This window comes from Falco punctatus (genome assembly GCF_963210335.1).
Source record: "Falco punctatus genome assembly, chromosome: 4".
Taxonomy (NCBI): domain Eukaryota; kingdom Metazoa; phylum Chordata; class Aves; order Falconiformes; family Falconidae; genus Falco; species Falco punctatus.
Window position 1 is genome coordinate 46,232,812 of NC_137583.1, and position 19,869 is coordinate 46,252,680.

At 63.5% G+C, this 19,869-nt stretch overlaps 2 protein-coding genes across 3 annotated transcripts in view; both read left to right on the forward strand.

Moving 5' to 3' along the window:
* Positions 1-1,679, forward strand: part of SHC2 (SHC adaptor protein 2) — a 6,063-nt gene extending 4,384 nt beyond the window's left edge. The window contains 1 exon segment of the mRNA XM_080383801.1: positions 1-1,679. Coding sequence (XP_080239927.1) covers positions 1-129 — 129 coding nt within the window. The 3' untranslated portion in view covers positions 130-1,679.
* The window catches only part of C2CD4C (C2 calcium dependent domain containing 4C), a 32,546-nt gene continuing 14,348 nt past the window's right edge, over positions 1,672-19,869 (forward strand). The window contains exons 1-2 of one of the 2 annotated variants that reach the window (XM_080383808.1): positions 1,672-5,809; positions 6,269-19,869. The exon at positions 6,269-19,869 is cut by the window's right edge and continues 9,864 nt beyond it. In XM_080383808.1, the coding sequence (XP_080239934.1) occupies positions 6,288-7,541 (1,254 nt within the window). In that variant the 5' untranslated portion in view covers positions 1,672-5,809; positions 6,269-6,287 and the 3' untranslated portion in view covers positions 7,542-19,869. The other variant, XM_080383807.1, reaches the window with a different exon arrangement.

Here is a 19,869-nt window from a genome sequence, read left to right on the forward strand (position 1 = left end):
GTGAGGACCAAGGATGTGCTGTTTGAGAGCATCAGCCACCTCATCAGCCACCACCGGCAGAATGAGCAGCCGATCGTGGCCGCGGAGAGCGAGCTGCACCTCCGCCAGGTTGTCCGGAGGAAGCAGTGATGCCTGGGGGTACGTGAGCCCCCAACCCACTCCCCTGGCACCGGACTCACCCCAGCCCTGGGGCAAAGCTGGGGCCCATCTGCACTCCCCTCTTGCAGTTGTGCCTGGCCTCTGGGGGAGGCAAAGCCCCCCACACACCCCAGGGTCAGGCTCCCTGTCCCCCTCCCCAACAGGGTGTCAGGTCCCTGGCCCCGAAGGCCCCCCCTCTCCACCGCTGCCTCCCCTCCATCGTCCACGTGGGGCCCCTTGCCCAGCTGGACACAGACGTTTATTCCACGCGTGCAGGTGAAATGCTGCCAGGGTGGGAGCTGGTGGGCAGCCTCGCCAAGAGGGATGGAGCCCAAACCCAGCTCGGGCAGCAGTGCCTGCTCCTGCCCGGGGCTGCCCCCAGCTCACCCCAGTGATGGAGGGGGCCTCGGTGGGCATCCCTGTGGGGCTGCACTGTCCCCCTCCTGCCTGGGGGCCCTGCCTGCATGGGGCTGTGTGCACCCAGCCACTGGTACTGCCAGCCCCCCTGCCAGCACTGTCCACCCGGTGCTGCTGCCCCCGGTGCTGGTTCCGGCTCCATCCTGATGCCAGGAATTGGTCTCTGGATGATGGTGGAGCAAAGGGGGTTGGGACCAGTGCCAGGAGCCTTGTCCCAGGGCGCTCAGAGTGAGATGGGGCAAGCAGGCTTGGCGTGTGTGTGTATCCGTGTGCATATGTGTGTATCCATGTGCGTGTGTGTGTGTGTGTGCATGTCTGCGTGCGTGCACAGGTATATGAGGGGCAGTGAGGGGACCAGCCCCTTGCCCACAGAGCTGTGCCTCTTGCCCAGAGCTGCTACTCAGGACCCAACTCCCTGCCTCACTCTCTCCTGTCTACGTTTGGGGGGTGCCCCTGTCCATGGGGGCGCCCCGTCAGTGGTGGCTTGGTTCTGCCAATGGGGCTGGGCACAAATGGCTCCTGGAGGCCAGTGCTGCTGGATGTCCCTGTTGATTCCGCACTTCCAGCTGGATTCTCCCCAGGAGCGGCTGCCACTTGAGGCTCCCGGCGGCCCCGAGCCCCCACAGCCCTCCCCAGGCTGGGGCTATGACGAAGCTGCTGCAGGGAAGGCGCAGGGCAGGGGCGAGCTACCGGCACTGGCTTTCAAGGCTGGGGATGCAGGAGGAGAGGCATCCCACGGTCCCTGGTGACCCCCTTGGCTGGCTCGGGGCTTTGCCAGGTTTTTATGGCATACACGGCCCCATCTCCAGTGTGTCCAGCGCTCAGCGTGGGTTTGTGGTTTGGAATACATTTCTAATTAAACCTGGAAATGAACAAGGTGCCCGGGTTGTTCATGCTGCCCCTGAGCACGGTGCTGGGACATGGCTGCTGCCGCCTCCTGTGCCCAGGGGCTCAAGGGGGCCAGGGATGCAGGGGGGACTGGGACAGCATCTCCATCACCACCAGTTCTTGGCTGGTCTCATGTTAGTGGTGGCAGCATGCCCTGTCCTGGATGGTCACGCTTGTCTCTGCTCCACTGTGTCACCCTGTCCCCCTTCTGCACGTGGATCTCCCCCCCCCCCCCCCGCCCCATTCCAGAGGGGCTGCAGCACCCAGGGCTTGGCCCCAGAGCACTGGTCCTGCACGGCATCCCCTCCTCACACCCAGTATCTCCCTGCCCTGCCTGCTCCAGCTGCCTGCAGGCTCACCTCCCACTGCTGCCCAGGGTGGGATGTAGCCACCCACCTCTGAGCCAGCTGCTGCCACAGCCAGGTGGGCACTGAGCAGCCCAGAGCCAGTGGAGTGAGACCCCCACGGTGGACCTGGGCACGGCTCCCCGCTGCACTGCCAGCAGGTAGAAAAGGCGCTTGGCTGGAGTTGGCAGAGGTGGGAGAAGGCTGCCCGGTGCTGCTGGCACCCGGCGGTGGGAGGCTTTCCAACCCAGCAGCATGGCTGGGCTGCGAGTGCCGGGCACATGCACTGGGTGGGCAGCAGCCCCCCTGCGGGTCCAGCACCGACCCTGGCAGCAGCCGGCTCCGGGGTCCTGCCCCAGCTGGGTGCTGGCAGCCTGTCCCGATGCTGTCGCCAGCGCCCACCTCGGAGAGCAGGACCACCCTGACACCCTCAGCCCTCACTGGGGATGGCCCCTCCTGGGACAGAGCTGCTGGGATGGCTGGGTGCTGGCTGAGTCAATGAATAAAATAAGCCCCTAAATAAAGCCCGGTAATGAATGTGTAATTTTCCATTGATAGTTGAATGCCTACAGGGACGTGGCGCTTCCATCTCAGCTGCTATTTTTTGTCATATAGTAACGCATCTGCAAAGATAATTGCGCCGTTCCCTCAATGGCAGAGGCAGTAAAAGGCAGTGAGAGCCCAGACTTTCGACACCCACGCCTTCCACCGGCTGCTGCTGGCTCTGCGTGGCCCCTCGGCCCCGGGGATTCTGCCAGGAGGTGCCTGAAGGGCTGGCGGGGTGTTTATTTTAGGGCTTTAACCACTTTGGTTGAGGCTGGTGTGCGGTGCCAATGGCCATGGGGTGCTGGGGGCTCTGGCCCCCAGCCCCAGGTCGTAGGGTTGTGTTGCAGGGGCTTGGTGACCCCTCTTGACAAGGTCCCGCTGTGGGGCAGCACCCCATGGCCGCCTGGCATGAGGGCAGGACCCTGCAGGGGGAGGTGGGCTGGGAGCAGCACAGCAGTGTTCTTGAAAAAAAAATAAAATTCAAACAAATATGAGGCCTTGATTGAGTTAAGCATGGACATGAATAATGCAGTCAGAGCACCAGGGAGTGCTCCTGTCTGAAATTGGATTTCTTTCCATACGCTCTGCACCCCAGCACGACTCGACTCTGGACTGGTCCTTGCTGGGCGGGGGCAGGGAGGAGGGTGCCACCCGAGGCTGGGCGATGGTGGAGTGACCTGGGCAGTGACACGTGTGTTGCTGGTGGCCGTTCCAGCCCGGGAGTCCTGGCACCAGCCCCTTCCCCTCGCAGGGTTCTCTCCTTCTCAGCTTCCAGCAGGTGGTAGCACGCTGCCAGCTCCACCAGCCACGTCCCCAACCCTGCCAGCATCCCCAGCCCTGCCACCATCCCCAACCCTGCCACCATCCCCAGCCCTGCCACTGTCCCCAGCCCTGCCAGCATCCCCAGCCCTGCCGATGTCCCCGGCCCTGCCAGCATCCCCAGGCCTGCCAGCATCCCCAGCCCTGCCAGTGTCCCCAGCCCTGCCAGCGTCCCCAGCCCTGCCACCATCCCCAGCCCTACCAAGTGTCCCCAGCCCTGCCAGCATCCCCAGCCTTACCAAGTGTCCCCAGCCCTGCCAGCATTCCCAGCCAGGCATCACTCACCCACGGTGCCATGCCCAGGCCATGCCAGGCACCACACGCCTCCGGCAGCCTCCAGCAGCCTCCAGCCCAGCACAAAGGACCCCTCTCCATCTTGCCTACCCCTTGTCCCACTCCCTGTCACTCTGCCTGGAGCCCTGAGAGCTGTCCCCTCCCGGCATTGCACGCTGCCCAGATCCACAGAGAGTCCTGGACAAGGGGGAGGCCAGCAAAGACACCCCTCCTGGCTCCACACTGCTGGGCACTGAGCGAGGGTCCACAGCCCATTTTGGAGGCCCTGGAAACCTGGTTTTCTGCTGGCCCTGCCCATTTCTGCTTGGGGCCTGGCAGCTCCCACCGCACACCGTGGCTGTGGCAGCGCAGTGCCAGCAGTGGGGCTGGAGCCAGGCCCTGCCTGCACGGCCGGGAAGGGATGCTCCCGGCACAGCCCATGTCCCCAAGGTGCCTGAGATGTGAGCACCTGTGCCAGCGCCGGCCATGAGCACGGGGTCTTCCCCTGCCATCCCATCCCTTCACTGGGAAATGGGGCATCCAGGATCTCCGTCTCTCCGCCCAACCGCTGTAGCTCCTCTCCTGCCTCAAACCTGGACGTCCTGCCCCAAGCTGAACCCAGAGAAGCTCGATGCAGGCAGCTGCCAGCTCCGAGCACCCTGCTCCCTCTGTGCCCCGAGACCTGGCCCCGAGCTGAGCAGGCAGGGCTGGCCCAGCTCCAGCTCCCTTTGTTATCTCGAGAGAACGGCAACCATTGCTGCACCTTGTTTACTCACCGTTGTGCAGGGTGGAGGAAAAGCAAACACCAAGCTTTTGTTCACCAGCCTCCCCTTCCTGTCAGCCTCATCCTCCTCTCCTGGGCTCCATCTGCCCTCTTCTTCCTGGTGGGACTGAGGACTGCAGTGTCGAGCCCAGGGTCCAGCCGGGCCACCACCATCCCCATTCCCCGCCACAGCCCCAGACATGTTCCTGCCCAGACCCCTCCAGGTCCTGGCTGGTTCCTGCTCCCCACATGCCCCATTCAGAGGGTCCCAGCACCTTCCCCCAGGTCTGGTCCCGTGCCAGTGAGGGGCAACTGTGCAAGGGGCTCACTCTTGCTGAGGGTCTGCAGTTGGGCTGAGCCACTGCTCCCAGGCAGAGCAACATCCCAAGCAAGTCCATAACCCAGAGCGCTCACCCTGCCAGGGCCACCCACTCGCTGCTGGGGGAGGCCTGGGCACGGGAGGTGGAGGGCATGTGGCAAAACCAGCGGGTGCAGGGAGAGGGGAGGGCAATTCACTTCCAGAGAGGGAGGATGGTTGTTCCCCCAGGCCCTGGGGACCTTCGCCCCTGCCAGCTTTCCCAGGTGCAGGCAGAGCTGGCTGCTGGCCCTCGCTCGGGCTCGGCAGGGCTGGCTATCTCTTTTTTTATCAGCTCGGAGTCAGTATGCGGAGGGAGCCGAGACCTCCCACCTCTGGCAGTCGCTGCCTGGCTGCAGCAGCCCCCGCAGCAGGAGCCCACCACGCCAGGCTCTCCTTCCCAGCCATTCTTCACAGCCGTGCACCGCTGTGGGATGACGATGCCATCCCTGCAGCCACAGGGCAGCAGCCAGGCCCCGGTCCGTGCCACGGTGCATCCCTGTCCCCGAGGCTATAAACCCACCCGGTACCTGGGCTGAGGTCGATCACCTGGATTTGAGCCTCCTGTCCCTCCCCTGCCACACTGGGGGCCCGCAGTGATGCCCCATGGATGTTCCTGATGGTTTTCCACCGGTGTCCCCAGCACCACCCGGGCCGTATCCTGCCCCAGCGCTGTCCCCGGTGGGTGCTGGCAAGATGCATGCCATGTGGCACTGCCTCCCCCGACTCCTCCAGGCTCGGTGTTAAACCACTTCAGGCACTCAGCGAGCCCTTGAGCCCCGAGCCGCCCTGAGAGCTGCTGGCTTTGTCCAGCGCTTCGATGAGCCCCGCCGGGGCGGGGGGGGCGGCTCGGCCCCGCCGGCATCGACCCCCGGTCGCGCTTAGGGCGGGAGGACTCCGGAGGGGGGGACATGGGGCTGCTGCACCCCAGCCCCCGGCCCCCTGTCCCCAGTCCCAGCCCAGCCCCGGCGCTCCCGTGGGTAAGCGGCCGGGCGTCCCGCGGCTCCGCACCCCCCGAGCATCAGCGTCCCGGTCCCGGTCCCGATCCCGGTCCCGATCCCGGTGGGCGCGGCGCGGGGAAATGCGGGGGCGCCGCGCTCGGAGGATTACGGCGGCGGCGCGGGGAAGGAGCGGGGCCGCCGCCGCCGCCGCCGCCGCCGCCGTATAAAAGCGCGTCCGCGCCCGCCCCGCCCGGGCTGCGGCGGCGGCGGCGGCTCCGCTTCAGGTGCGGCGGCTCTCGGCAACTTCCCGCTCGCGGCGGCGCCGGTCGGTCCCTCCCTCGGTCGGTTCGGGCGTCGCGTCGCGTCTGGCAGCGGCTCCCCGTGAGCCGCGGCCGCCCCGTCCCATCGCTGGGGCCGGCGGTGCCGTGTCCCTCGCGTCCCGGTGCCACTCGGCGCGGCCGGTCCCCGCCATGTCCACCGTCCCCCGGGCTGGCGGGTCCCGGTGCCCTTCGGCGCGGCCGGTTCCCCCCCCCTCCCTCTGCTCCCCCGGGCTGGCGGGTCCCGGTGCCCTTCGGCGCGGCCGGTCCCCCCCCTCCCTCTGCTCCCCCGGTCTGGCGGGTCCCGGTGCCCCTCGGCGCGGCCGGGTCCCTCCCATCCTTGTCCACGTTCCCCCTGGGCTGGCGGGTCCCGGTCTCTCGGTGCTGCCGGTCACCCCCCAGGCTAACGGCTCCGGGCTGCCGGTACCCGGCCCCGGTGACAGCGTTGCCCCTCGGGTCTTTTCCAGCCCCGCACCCGGCGGCAAGATGTGGCTCCTGGAGCGGCTGCGCGGCGTGGCGGAGAACGGCGGGTCCCGGGGCTCGGAGGACTCCCCGCGGGGGTCCCGCTACAGTAACGTCCTCACCCCCGACAAGATCCCCGACTTCTTCATCCCGCCCAAGCTGAGCGCGGCACCTGCTGAGGCCGAGGGCTCTGAGACCCCCCCAGCGCCCACCCTGGGCCCCTCTGCCTCGGAGCAGGACCTGGCCAGGCGCAAGTCCCCGCGCAGCCCCCGGCCATCCAGCCGGTCACGGTCCCGGGCCGCCGGCCGGCACATCATCCAGATCGAGAGTGCCGAGGACTGGACGGCCGAGGGGGCCTTTGGCACCAACGTGGACCCGCAGGCGCAGACGGCCATGTCACTGCCCTACGTGCCCAAGGCACAGACCTCCTACGGCTTCGCCACGCTGGTGGAGAGCCCCCACACGCGGCGCAAAGAGTCGCTCTTCCACAGTGAGCACAGCAGCCTCTGCCCCTCGCCGGCCACCTCGCCCAGCACCCAGCGTAGAGCCAAGCTCAACGGCGAGAGCAGCCCCCGGGCACCCACCGACCTGGGCGCAGCCCTCATGCACCCCAGCCGCTACTTCAGTGGTGGCGAGAGCGACACGTGCTCCTCGGCCGAGTCCTCGCCCTTCGGCTCCCCGCTGCTCTCCCGCTCGGTCTCCCTGCTGAAGATCTTCAGCCAGGAGAGCCAGTCCAAGGTCATCAAGCTGAAGCACTCGGTGGCCCGTAACAGCTCCCTGTCCACCGATGACAGCTCAGCTGACACCAGCCCCAGCGCCCAGCGCCGCGCCAGGAGTGCCCCGGCTGGGGGGCAGCCGCCCACTGCCCTGCTGCCCCTGGACCTGCCGCCCGGCCGTGACCGGGAGCACAGCCTGCGGCTCAGCCGGGGTGGGAGCCTGCGCCTGGCTGCTGAGTACGACCCCTCCAACGCCCGGCTGCGTGTGCGGCTTGTCTCTGCTGAGGACCTCTACGATGCCCTCTTCGACGTGCGCAGCATCAACTGCTGTGTCTCGCTGTGCCTCAACCCCGGGAAGCTGCAGAAGCAGCGCAGCACCATCGTCAAGAACAGCCGCAACCCCATCTTCAATGAGGACTTCTTCTTTGACGGGCTGGGCCCCGGCCATGCCAGGAAGATGTCCCTGAAGCTCAAGGTGGTCAACAAGGGCAGCAGCCTTAAGCGGGATGTGCTTCTGGGGGAGAAGGAGCTGCCACTCACCACCCTCCTGTCCTGCCTGTAGGTGCTTGCTGCCAGCCCCCGAGGGAGCCTGCCTGCCTGTGGGGCTGGGGCGAGGCAGGGAGGCTGGCCCTGTCCCCCAGCCCCACTGGAGGAGGGTTTGGAAGGGCCCCTTGGAGGAGGGATGGGGCTGTGGCGCAGTGTGGGGGTCCCCAGGAGCGGTGCTGCCTGCAGCCCTCCCACAGCAGGGTCGGCAGCCACAGCCTTTCCCCTCTGCTTCCTCCTGGGGCTGTGTCTCCTGGAGCCCATCAGGAAGCAGGGAGCCACCAGCCCCATCTCTGCTGGGAAGGATGTGTGTCACCTGCTGGGCTCTTCCCTCCCGGGTGCCCACGGTCTCCAGCTGGCCAGCATGAAGGTTGGAGGTGGGTAGATCTCTGTAGCATACTTACTGCCACCTCTCTCAAAGCCCCAGCTCCTGGAGTCAGGTGATAGCATCTATTTGAGCTTTAACTTAAAAGACAAGTTTCTAGTTTTCGAAACTGCAGAGAAAATACTGCGAAAATACTGCAGAGGTGACCCAAGAGGGGGCCAAGGGAGGTCACCGTCAGGGATGAGTCAGGTTTGTGGGTTTTGAACCTTTCCTGGACTCTTCCTAGCTCTGTGGAACTGTGCAGATGTGCACAGATGCTTGGTCTGACACCCACAGCCTCCCAGGGCACCCTTGCTGCTCCCACCAGCAGTGTCCCCTGTTGCTGATCCCCAGAGGGAAACAGCTTGTGGAGCTTCAGGGGCTTTGGGTTTGACCAAATCCAGGAGACTGCCTGTCCCCTGCCTGCAGGACAGAGATGCTGGGGGCTGGCACTGCCATGGGGGGGGGGGGAGCGGGGCCTGGCACCCCTCGCCCTGGGCACATAGGTGGCCCTGGGCAGTGTCCCAGCAGCCGTGCTTGCTGACAAAAGCCAAGGTGGCAGGGGTAGCTCTCCCTGAGTGCTGGCAGTCTGGCTGGTACTGGGGACATCCCCGGGTGTCCCTGGGCAGGGGGGAAGCCTGAGGCTCCCCTACCCTCTGCCCTCCCTCACCTGTGGGGCCTCGGGGGATTGTGAGCAGCTGCTCCCACCAGGCAGGAGGGACATCTCCTGTGGGGCTACGAAGCCCCTGTGCCCAGCGAGACCCAGCTCCCCCAGTCCCTGGCTCAGCAGTTTCCCTTTGCCAGGGAGCGAGATACTCTTACCCCTTCCCATCCCTCCCTGCCATCCTGGTTGACCGGCCGGAGGCACTGGGAGCGGGGGAGAGATGCCGGCCAGGGCACTTCTGCGGGTGGATAAACCTTGTTGTTGTTCGGTGTGGTGTTACCCATTGCATCGGGCTCTGCATGTTTCCATGGAAGGGAGCAGAATTCGCAGCGCTCCTGTCCCTGCCTGTTGCAGCACGCGTGGACACACACGCACACACGTGTCCCTCTGTGTTAACCTCTGTCGGTGGCAGTTGATGTTCCTTCCTTGTCCTTTGCAACAGATGGCACATTTCGGTGTTGGCTATTTATATCTGAGGCTGATCTTTCCCAGCGTGTTTTACTTCTGTCTGTAAATATGTTTCAGGTACGCGAGGCATGGTTCTGATAGTGTGGTGTTTGCATGTCGGGGGGATTTGGGGTGATCGTGGCTGTTTGTTGAGCTTGTGGCTGAAATCAAACCGTGCAGGATGTAAAGGAGCAGACACGTCCCTCCTTTGGGGGGTGGAGTGGGGGGGTGTCCCACCTGAGGCTTCCCACCGCTCCCCCAGGAGCCAACATGAGGGGCGCTCCCCAGCCCCCGAGTGCCCAGGCTTGCTTGGGGTGGGGGTGGGGGGGCAGATGTGGGCGCTGCAGAGGGGGAGATGGGTCACATCCCTGGGCTGGGGGCAAACATCCTGCCCCTGAGCAGACCTGGGGCAGGAAGGGGACACTACACAGCTGGCTGCTGCCCCACAGCCCGGTGTGCCCCTTGCCAGCCCCCCCTGCTCGCCGGGGTGCTCCGCCTGCAAGGGACCACTGGGACCCCAGCACTGCTGGGGTGAGGGGGACCCAGCAGGCTGTAAGGAGAGGGGGAACAGGAGCTGGGCAAAGATTTTGGTGCTCTGTGAGAGGGTTGGGGGGTGACACATCCCCCATGGCAAAGCTGTGTGCCTTTGGGGAAGGGGGATACTGAGAGCAGGGTCCCAGGCTGCTCCTTGGCTTGGGGCTGGCCCCGGGGGGTGGGTGGGTGGGTGGGGGGAGACCCAAGGGCCTGGGGGCTTGTGCTGTCTGTCCTCCCCACCCTGGCCTGTCCTAGGGCTGCCTTGCTGGAGCCAAGTGGCATGTGGCCACCTGCTGAGCCCTGGGACATGCTGCTGTGAGCCCTGCTCCTGTGCTGAGTGGGTGGGTGATGTGGGAGCCAGGACTGTGGCCTGGCTGCGTCTTTCCTCCCCTGTAGCTCTTTTCTACTGTTCCTGCTTTGATATTTCTGTGGCTGGATTTAATGATGCATTTTTGGAGTGGAAAAAAAATAATATATTAATACATGAATGGAATGTTTATTTACAGATTACTTCCCCTTTTTAGTGCAATAAAGTAATTTCTAAAACAGATGCAAGTGGTGCCCTGGCTCCTGGTTTCCCCTGAGGTGTTCCCTTTGTTTTTCACTGCCGTGGCTGTGGCATCCCCGAGCCCTGTTACCTTCCCTGCTGGCTCCCTGTGCAGTAGAGGGGTGGGGGAGCAGAGGTGGGACCCCCCCCCCCCCCCCCCCCGACTGCCCAACCACAGGGCAGCAGCTGCTCTCCTGAGGGTGCTGCCCTTTTCCAACAGCATTGCAGGGGCTCAGAGTGCTTCAGCAGCTCTTTCCTGGTGCTGCCGACCAGCTGTAGGGTGAGGTGGGAGCAAATCTCCTGGGGAGAGGTGGGGATTTGGGGAAAGGTCTGTTCCTGCTTGGGGGGTACCCAGGGTTGTGGTGGCTGGGGCAGAGCTGAGCCAGAGCATCTCCTGTGTGGGGCTGGGGCTGCAGTGAGGGAGAGCCCCTTCCCACACCCCACAGGAGACCTTCCTCCTCCTTGCCTGGCCCCAGCGCTCCTCCTTGGCCATGCTGGTGGTCAAGGATGCGGGGATGTTTCTGCACTCCCTGGGCACCCAACACCCCCCAGCCCCAGGGCTGCCCTTGGGTGGCTATTTGGGGCACAGCTGAGCTCTGACCCCCTGGCAGTGCGGGGTGGAAGCCCTCCCTGCTGCTCTCTGAGCTTCACAGCCCTTTTCCCCTCAGAACCCCGGCACCTCTGGCCAGCTCCTGTGTGGTGGCGGCGATCTGCTGCAGCAGTGTTTTGGTGTGAAAATAAACCCCATGGTTTCTGCCAGGACGTGTCTCCCAAGTGTTCCACAGCATGGGTGATGTGGGTGTTGGATGAGCTGCTCTCGGGGCATCCCCTGGACCATTTCCCTCCCCTGCCCCTCCAGGGACACCCCCTGCCTGGCTGTTGGCATTCAGCAGATGATTACCCTGGTTTCCCCCCCTCCTTCCATTTCCAGATCTGCTTTTAACCAGACGCTGCTGGAAAAAAAAGAGAGGGAGGTTTGTCTGTTACCCAAATGCCATTTTTCTAATTTCCACTGTTCTAATAATTTGTCATTTTTGGTAGAAATAAAGGCTGGGAGCACTAAACAGATCCGCCCTCTCTCCTCCTGCCCCCACAGGGGCAGAGAAAGCAGCGTGGCGAGAGCTTGGCAGGTGCCAATAATTTAAGTAGTGCTTTTTCTAGAGGTGTAAAGCTACAGCAGTTAGTAATAAAATGAGGCTGATTAAGTTAGTCTGAGCTAGAGTGGATGGGGTCAGCCTGAACACACGAAAAATCCCTGGAAAGTGTTCAACATTCAAAGCACTGGGGTGGAGAGGGGCATCTTGTGGGGGAAGATTTAACTCTGAATTTGTAATCAACTCATTGTGGGAAGGAAATGCGGCTTCTTCTCTGCAGCCTGGGCTGGACCTGGGAGGGCTGGGGTCGGGCGGAGATGAGCCTCTGAACTGGAAGATGCTGATGGTGGCTGGGGGTGGGGAGCAGGGGGAGACAACCCCCCTGCACAACACAGCCCCTCAGGACAGAGGATGCCCAAGTGAAGCACAGCCCTTGGAGGCTGAAGGCGAGAGAGCGAGTGTGGCTCTGCCCAGCGCCGGCATTGCCCACACCGAGGGATGCTCGAGCCCTGGGAGCTCTCCCCTGCCCGGGGGGTTCTCTGGCCGGGGGTCCCCAGGCTGCAGCCATCCGTGGGTTGTGCCGGGGGTGGCACAGCACACATTTGGGCAGCATGATCCATGCTGGAAGCTGAGGCAGAGGCAGGGAGATGGCTGGATGTGGAGGAGCCAGTGGCAGCTGCTGCCTCCTTTACCCTTATCTCCTGAGCAAGAATCACCTGGGTGAGACACGCACACAGACCTCGGCTATTTTTAGTCCTGTGTTCCCACGATGCAAGGGCTCAACTTCTGAGAAAATTGCCTGGAGCTCATTTAGCTGCGTAAGTGATGGCTGGCGAGGGAGGGAGAGGGCATATTAGGGGTTCAGTCTCATACGGGCCATGTGGCAGGGCCAGGGCTCCACAGGGAGGAGGCCAGCAAGGGTGTCCCCGCAGGAGGACACCCTGTCCCTGCCCTGTCCCCCAACCCAGCAGGGGGTCCTGGGTCTGAGTGTTGTCCTCAGCTGATGCTCAGGGGTCCTCAGCAGTGGCTGGGGCCGGAGCAGCTTTTGGCTGAGTGGGGCTGCAATGGCTGCTTCTCCTCCCCAGATTTTTGCATGCTCTTTGGGCTGGGGGAGCCCCGAGTGCCCCCCGTGCAGCCACAGCCCGGCCATGTCACTCCCCTATCCCGCTCTGCTCCGACTCAGCTGCCGATTTACCGGTTTGGTCAGAAAAAGCATCTTCCCGTTGCCTGGCAACCCTTGGCTGCCCGGTCCAGCGCCGAGGGGGGGGGTGTGTCTCTCTCCCTCCGTGCTGGGGCCAGGGGCAAGAGGCTGGGGGGTTGCTCAGTGCTGGAGGTGACATCGAAGCCACCGCAGCACCTGCTGTGCTGGGGGGCTGCAGTGGGGCGTGATGCCTGCTGTGGCCAAGGTGTCAAACCGCTGCGTGCCATGGGCTGGCTGCACGCCATGGGCTGGCTACCGGCGAGCGCGACCGTCCACCTTCGAGTGCGACAGTTCCCCCAGGACGTGACTCACCAGGCCGGCAAACAGGCAACTGCATCTGGCCATCAGACAGCACAGAAAACCATCCAGGGTGAGAAAAACCTCTGGGGCCACTACGACCCAGCTCCCACCCAGGGTGAAACCCCCCCGCCCATCAGTGCCCTGCAGCGGGGCCACGGCTCTGCCAAGCGCCCGTGTGCCCCCCACCTTGGTGGCAGCCGCCCCTACGAGCCCCCCACCTCCTGGGGCAGACGTGGAGGCTGCAGCTGTGGGAGCAGTGAAACAGCCCTGTGCCCACCGCCGACTGTCAGCTGTGGGAGGGGGTGGGGGCTGCACAGGGGGTCCTGCACCAGGGTCCTGCTCTGGGGCCAGCCAGGTGCCCACAGCGACTGGGCCGTGGGGCTCTGGGCACTTGGGACTGGCCAGCGGGATGTGCCGGGTGTGGGACCGGGTGTGCAGGGGCGTGGGGTGGGCATGAGTGTGCGGCAGGGAAGCGGCGAGCGTGCCCCAGGCAGTGCCGGCTGCACGCGAGCATCGGCCTCCCCGGCGTGCACGCTCTTTTGCTTTATTGCAAGCATTTGTCTTCCATGGCAGCGTGTCTGGTTTAAAGCAAAGAGAAGAGACTCCCACTGTTACTGCGAGGAAAACAGAACTGAACTGAATCCCACAATCCCTTCTAGTCACATCGGGTGAGAGAGAAAGCCAGAGCAGAGCCATCCCCCCTTGCAGTCCTCCCGGGCTCCTGCACCCCAGCATCGTGGGCCAGGCACGGGCTGCATCCTGCCAGCCAGCGGTCCCTGCTCCTCCAGGGCACGCAAGACCCCCGGGCTGGGAGACCCAGGGGTCCGCTGCAAGCAGGGATGACCTGCAGCTCCTTTTCAGCCCTGTGGCGCTTGGCAGCTCGCTATAAGGCGGCAGGGCAGTGGCAGCAGCCGCCGGGGTGTCCCCAGGGCAGGTAGTGCTGCTGTCACTGCCAGCCCCAGGGTGCACGCTCCCTGTGTATTTTGCTGTTTCATTTGAGCTTTGCTCTGCTACTTTGAGGCTGGCAATCCAACAAGGACCTGGGGGCAGATCCTGCCTCCCCAGCCAGGGAAAGGCAGCGAGCAGATGGGAAACATCACCTCGGACTCTCCCTCCACATCTCCTCTGGCAGAGGAGAAATTAATGCAAGTCCCTGGAGCCAGCACAGGCTTGGGACCAGGGTGGGTGTACGGAGCACGCAGGACCACATCGGGGGAGCGCATGGCTGTGAGGATGGATGAGGACGAGGGCAGATGCTGCTTTGCAGGGTGAGGGATCTCTCCCTGCCTCTTTGCTCTGTCTCCAGTGACCTGCTGTTTGTTAGCTGCCTGCTGGAGTTTTAAATGCTGCCTTCACAATGTTTGCAAAATGCCCAAAGCATCAAACAGGCCCAGGTGGGAAGGAAAAAACCGGCATAAACAAAGCAGACAGGAGGATTTGTTAAACGCCAGCAGCTGCTGGCAAACCCTTTAATATCAGTGCAGACGGGCGCCAATCGATACAGCATTTAGGGCCACGGGCTGGTCTGTGCTCTGCACCCACACGCTGGCTCCCACGCAGGGGGCTCTGGCTGAGCCCAGGGGTCCCCCTGCGGCCAGGGGCACCCGGCCCAACCTGGAGTGCCGGGGTGGGGGAGGGCTGGGAGATGCTCTGGGTGCTGGCAAAGGGACACATCTCCACCTCCCTCCCTCCGCTCTCCCAGGGCAGTGGCAGCTCCATGGCCTGTCCAGGCTGTGCTGATGCCCCTGCCTGCTCCGGAGCCATTGGGCTTGGCGGGGCACAATGGGAGCGGGGTGCACGCCAGGCGTGGGACCGTGTCTGCCATCACCACTCAGCCTGCATGGCAGAGGCAGTGCCCAGAGATCGGCTGGACATGCTGCAGGGAGCTCGGCTGGCATTGCCATGGTAATGGAGATAACGGCAGAGAGCAGGGAGGGCAGGGAGCTCCGACAGGCTGAGCTTGCTGGGGAGATGCCGCTGGCCGTGCTCATCTGTGCCGGCACAGCACCAGGAGTGCCAGCCTGGGGTCTGTCATGCCCATATCCCCTGCCCGAGCCTGCGACAGCCCGGCGGGCAGCAAGCGCAGCCTTGCTGCAGGTGAAGCCCTCAGCAGCCCTCACACCTGTGACGAAGCCAGAGGTCACACTGGGCAATACATAAAAATACATATCCAAACCGTCAGACCACAGCGCTGCCAGGTTATAATTAATCCCTATTTGCAGCTCAGTCCAATTTCCCTCACACAGCTCCCGATTCGATCCAATTGCCATATGAGATTTCCGTAATCACTAATCTTATCAAGCACATCAGTGTGAAGTGAGAACACTGCAATTAGCAGGAACAGGAGCAGCAGGTGAGCTGCTGCTCGCCGAGTATTCATTTCACATGTGCCAGGGGGAGGATGTGTGCTCAGTTGAGTGCTTCTCGGGGCTGTCCCTTGGCAGGGTGGGATGCTTGGGGAGGGGGCCAGGTGAGACCATCGCGATGCTGGAGCGATGCCAGAGCTGCCAAGCACCGGCAGCTGTTGGAAGCTCCAAAGGCAGCATGGTTGCTCTGGCAGCCCACCAGCTTCTTCTGCTGGGGTGGGGGCTCACCTCTTCTGCCCCCCTCATCCCCAGGGTGGGGCCAGGGGAGCTGAGAAACCTGGAGAGGGTGTTGGTGAAGGGTCCTTAAACAGCGCTGCTGGCACCTCCGCTTGTCACGGCAGCAGGAGCTGGAGGTGAAGCATCAGCTTAATTCTGGGTTTCCTGGCTCATCTTGCCATCGCTCCCGATGCCGCAGCCCGGCTCCATCCCAGCCCCGCTTGGGTGTCCCTCACTTGAGCAGTGGGGACTTGAGACGGAGGCGCTGGGGGAAGCCACCGGTAGCCCGACCACCAGTAAAGCATCACCCTCCTCTTGGCAGCTCTTGCTCCACATGGTCATAGGGGAGGCAGGTCCTGCTCCCTGCCCTGGGATGGGCAGCGGAGGAGGGACCCGCTGGTGCGATGCCAGCCATGCATCCCACCCCATGTGAGCACCCGCGTTACCAGACCCCAGGGGACCTGTGCAGGGGACACCATGTCCCCCAAGCCCTCCCAACGGGCTGAAGCAAACTGGGGTATAAACCCACAGGAGATCCTGCTCCGAGCTGCTGCTCGGGGACTGACGCGCTTTTTTGCGGACAATCTGTTCCCCTCCCACTGGTGCTGGCCGCCTGCCCGCCGCAGCTCCTGGCAGAGGTGGTGGGAGCGGGTCTGGCTACTGGGCCAGTTTGCCAAAAGGTCCAGGAGCCAGGCAGGGCTGAGCAGGCAGCTCCCTGCCAGCCCCCGGTGGCAGCGGGGTCACTGGCTGTGCTGGCAGACCCAGGGAGCAGCCCCCAGCCCACCTTGGATCCTCCTCCGGATCCGGTGGGTGATCCTCAGCTGGGATGGATGGGGCTCACAGGGCTCTGCTCTTTTGGGAACGGCCAAATTGTTTGCGGCTTTTGCCCAGCGTAGCGAGGCTGGGGGTGCCGCTGATGCCAAATGTCCCTGGGGTGCAGCCCCCAGCTGTGCCTTACTGGTGCCAGGAGAGCATTGCCCTGCGCATGCGAGTGCCCCCCCGATGGCACGCAGCGGGGGGGCATCGGGGTCCCCACCCTCGCCACAGCTGTAGCGTCCGTAGGGTGGTGTTGCACGGGCACCTACCAAAATCTCTCGCTTCGCCACCCCCAGCCGTCTGTCGCTGCTGACACTCACCGACAGGAATAAACTCCAACACCTACCATATGCTTTGCTACTTCTGCTGCCTGCGCTCACTTGTTACTATATATTTCCAAAGTCTCCACGCGGGGCGGCTGGCGGGCCGTGCCTGGGAGGTGGGCTGCAGGGTGGCATCGCGGGGACACCAGAATTTTTGGCATCCCTGGGGCAGATGAGCACAGTGGGTCTCTGCCCCTCGACAGGGTCGGCCCTGCCCCATGGGGAACCCCCACTCCCCAGTGCTTCCCACATGGCACCGGTGCTTGTCCGGGGCGCAGCTGGCTCAGCTGCCGTGCCGGTGGTTTGGGTGCTGGTGGGCCCAGCTGGTCCTGCCCTGCAAAGGAGCTCAGCACACTGGTGATGCCGCCCCTCCCTGACAGCAGGATGCGGCCCCTTCGTGCTCTGCCCCAGGCGCTGCGTGGCTGGCTCAGCGCCTGCCGTTGTGCCTCGTGGGGCACCAACAATGTGCCTGCCTGGGGAAGTGCCACTGAGCTGTTGTCCCGTGGCCCTGGCCAGCGTCATCCTGCGCCAGAGCAGGATGCGGCACCTGGAGTGGCTGGGAGTAGGGCTGTCCCCCAAGTCCTTCGCTGGGATGGGGACGTGAGCCAGCATGACTGCTGCAGGCTCTGCTGGTGGGAGCCACGTCCCCAGGACTGTCCCAAAGGAAAACCATGGGTCAGGGTACAGTGAGTGGCTGTCAGCATGTCCCCCTGGCCGTGGGGGCTGGAGGGTCCCGTGCAGGGATAGTCACTGCCCTGCCCCAGAGGAGGGAGATTGAATCTCAGTGTAAAGGTGCTGAGCAAAGCCGGTCTCTTCCCTCCCTGTGGAGCTGCTCTGTATGTTTAATGATCCTCTCAGCGGGGAAAATTCATCTTGCTTCAGGAATGGATGTGTCTCAGCGCATCCTCCAGGCGCCGGCTCTGGTGACGCCACGAGCGACAGAAAGACCTTTATGGTAGAGCTCAGCTGGGCTCAGCGCGCACCCATCCTGCTGCCTCGCACCCTCGTCGCACCCCGTGCACCAGGGACGGGGACACCTGGGTGCAGAGCAGAGCCTGGTGGTGGCCACCTGCCTCCCGGTGGCATCCCACATCCTGCACGTAGTTTTCATTGCACTGTGTAGCTTTGATTCCTGGGTTTAATTGCAGCCTAACGAGGCTGGGGCAGCAGGAGAGGAAAACATCAAGCTTAAGGGAAACAAACCAGGAGAGAAAAGAACATTTACGGGTGACTAATAGGTCCGTGGCTCGGTGCGTGTGTGTTTGCCTGCCACGGCGCGGGACGTTGCCAGCGCAAGGAGGAGAGGGGATTTCTTCCACGCACTTGGCAAGCCAAACTGCGCGGTACGGAGTGAGGAGAGCAGATTTTTCCTGGGCCCATGCTGTTTCCACGTTATTTTTAACCCCTGTTGCACAAAAGCTCCCCCCCACCCCCCGCCTCCCAGTAAACAGAATGGATTTTGTCGTCTTGCACAGGCAAGGTCGGGGCGAAATCAGCTAATGGTAACAGATGGGCCCATCTACACACCGCGCTGGTGTCACCAGAGGAAATTGAGACTAATTCAGTGCAGGGGAAAGGAGGAGAGTTTCTGGCACTGGTACCCAGAGCCTTGGGGCAGCCCTGAGCCAGTGCGACATGCTGGGTAGGGATGGGGCAGGTCGGAGCCAGCATGGTGCTGGGGATCCCCGAACATGAGCTGGATCCCCTGGAGAAGCTGCGGGACCTCTCCTCCGGACGTCCTCGGCTCTCCGGTCCTCACCTGTGCCACAGGGCCTGGCGGTGGGGGGTCCAGTGTCCCCAGCAGCCACCGCTCAGGGGTCCCTGTGTGGGCTGGGGAAGCTTGGCTGTCCCAACAAGGGATGCTGGGGACAAGTCCGGGGGCAGGGGAGTGAGGATGGGGACAGGGATGGGGAAGTGCCACCCAGCTCAGCACCATCTCTGTCCCCCGTCCTGCTCAGCACCATCCTGCTCCTCTCCCTCTGTTGCAGGGGCCATCAAAGTGGTCCCATGGGCATTTGTGCGGCTCCGGCGCAGCTGCCCAGGCTGTTCTCCCCACACCGGCGAGGGCTGGGATCTCATTACCGAGCTCTTTGACTTTGAGCATCTTGGAAACCAGCGCTGGCTAATAAAACAAAAAGAATGACAGCAAATAAGCCCAGCCGTAGGAACGTGGCCTTCTCATCCAGCATTTTTTATTCCCCCACGTTCTCCCCCTTCCCTCCTTTGCCAATGGATTGAAGCCACTATAATAAAATTATTAAATAAATAAATAAAAAAAGCTGTAGCCCCCACCTCGATGCGGCAACCATGGAAACTGGATCAAGGGGACACCTGTACATTTCCATTCTGGGCTCCCGCTATCTGAATATACAGAGGAGCGCTAATTAAAAACCCAGCGCAAGCAGCAGGCAGGGGGAAGGAGCTGGCCCCAGGAGAAGGGGTGTGTGGTTTGGGGGCACATCAGCGCCGGGGGGTGCCGGGACAGGCCCCACCAGGTCTCCAGCGAGCCCCAAACGCCACCTCCAGCTCCTGGGTGAGGATCCAGCTCCTGGGTGAGGAGTGGGTGCTCACCGGCTGCCCGTTGCAGCACCAACAAGGTGGCCCCAGCCCCGCTGCAGCCCTTGGTGCCAAGGGACCCTGGGGACCCCAGCCCAGCCCTGGGGACGTTCTCAACAGGGCAGGGAAGAGCCAGGTCATGGAGCTGGTGGGTCGGGATCTTTGCCCTGTGCCAGGAGGCATCACACTCCTGCACCGCGATGCTGCGTCCTGCTGGGGCACAGGACTGGCAGAGCGGGAGCATCTTCAGTGGCACCTGCTCCCGTCCCCATCCCATGGGACAACCCTGGGCAGGCACCAGGAGCCCTGTCACACCCCTCCCAGCAGCAGTGGCAGGCTGTTTCGTGCCCGGTCCCGCCATGGCCGGGGGTGGGAGAGCAGCGGGTGGCAGCGTGGGGGCGAAGCGAAGTGTGAGATCTCGCACCTCCCACGGGGAGGACGAAGGCTGCAGGGAGGCTGCCAGCCTGTGCCACCAGCTGCCTCCCTTCACCAGCACCGGTGCCAGCGCCACCAGCAGCACTGCCTGCATGGCCCTGGCAGCTGCCTGGTCTCTGCCGACCCTGGCACCGGCCAGGCAGCTCCTGCATCCCCACTCCTCCACCCCAAGCGTGGCTGGAGCGTGGCGGGGGCAGCACAGGCATCCCCACACACAGCTCCTGGGCTGGGGCCACGGGGATGGTGCTCCTGGGCCGTGCGGGATGCCCAAGAGCGGGGCTGCTCTCTGCCCTGTGCCACACACCTCGGGGTTTGTGCTTGATTTTTGATTTTTAACAATTTTACCATAAGGAAGCTCTCTGATCTGGCACGTGAGCACCCAGGAGAAAAAGGCTGTGTTTAACCTGCAGGTTTATTTTTACTGACTGTGAACAGCAGCGCCTGGAACATTCCCCTGCTTGGAGTTAATTTTTGCTAAAGCTTG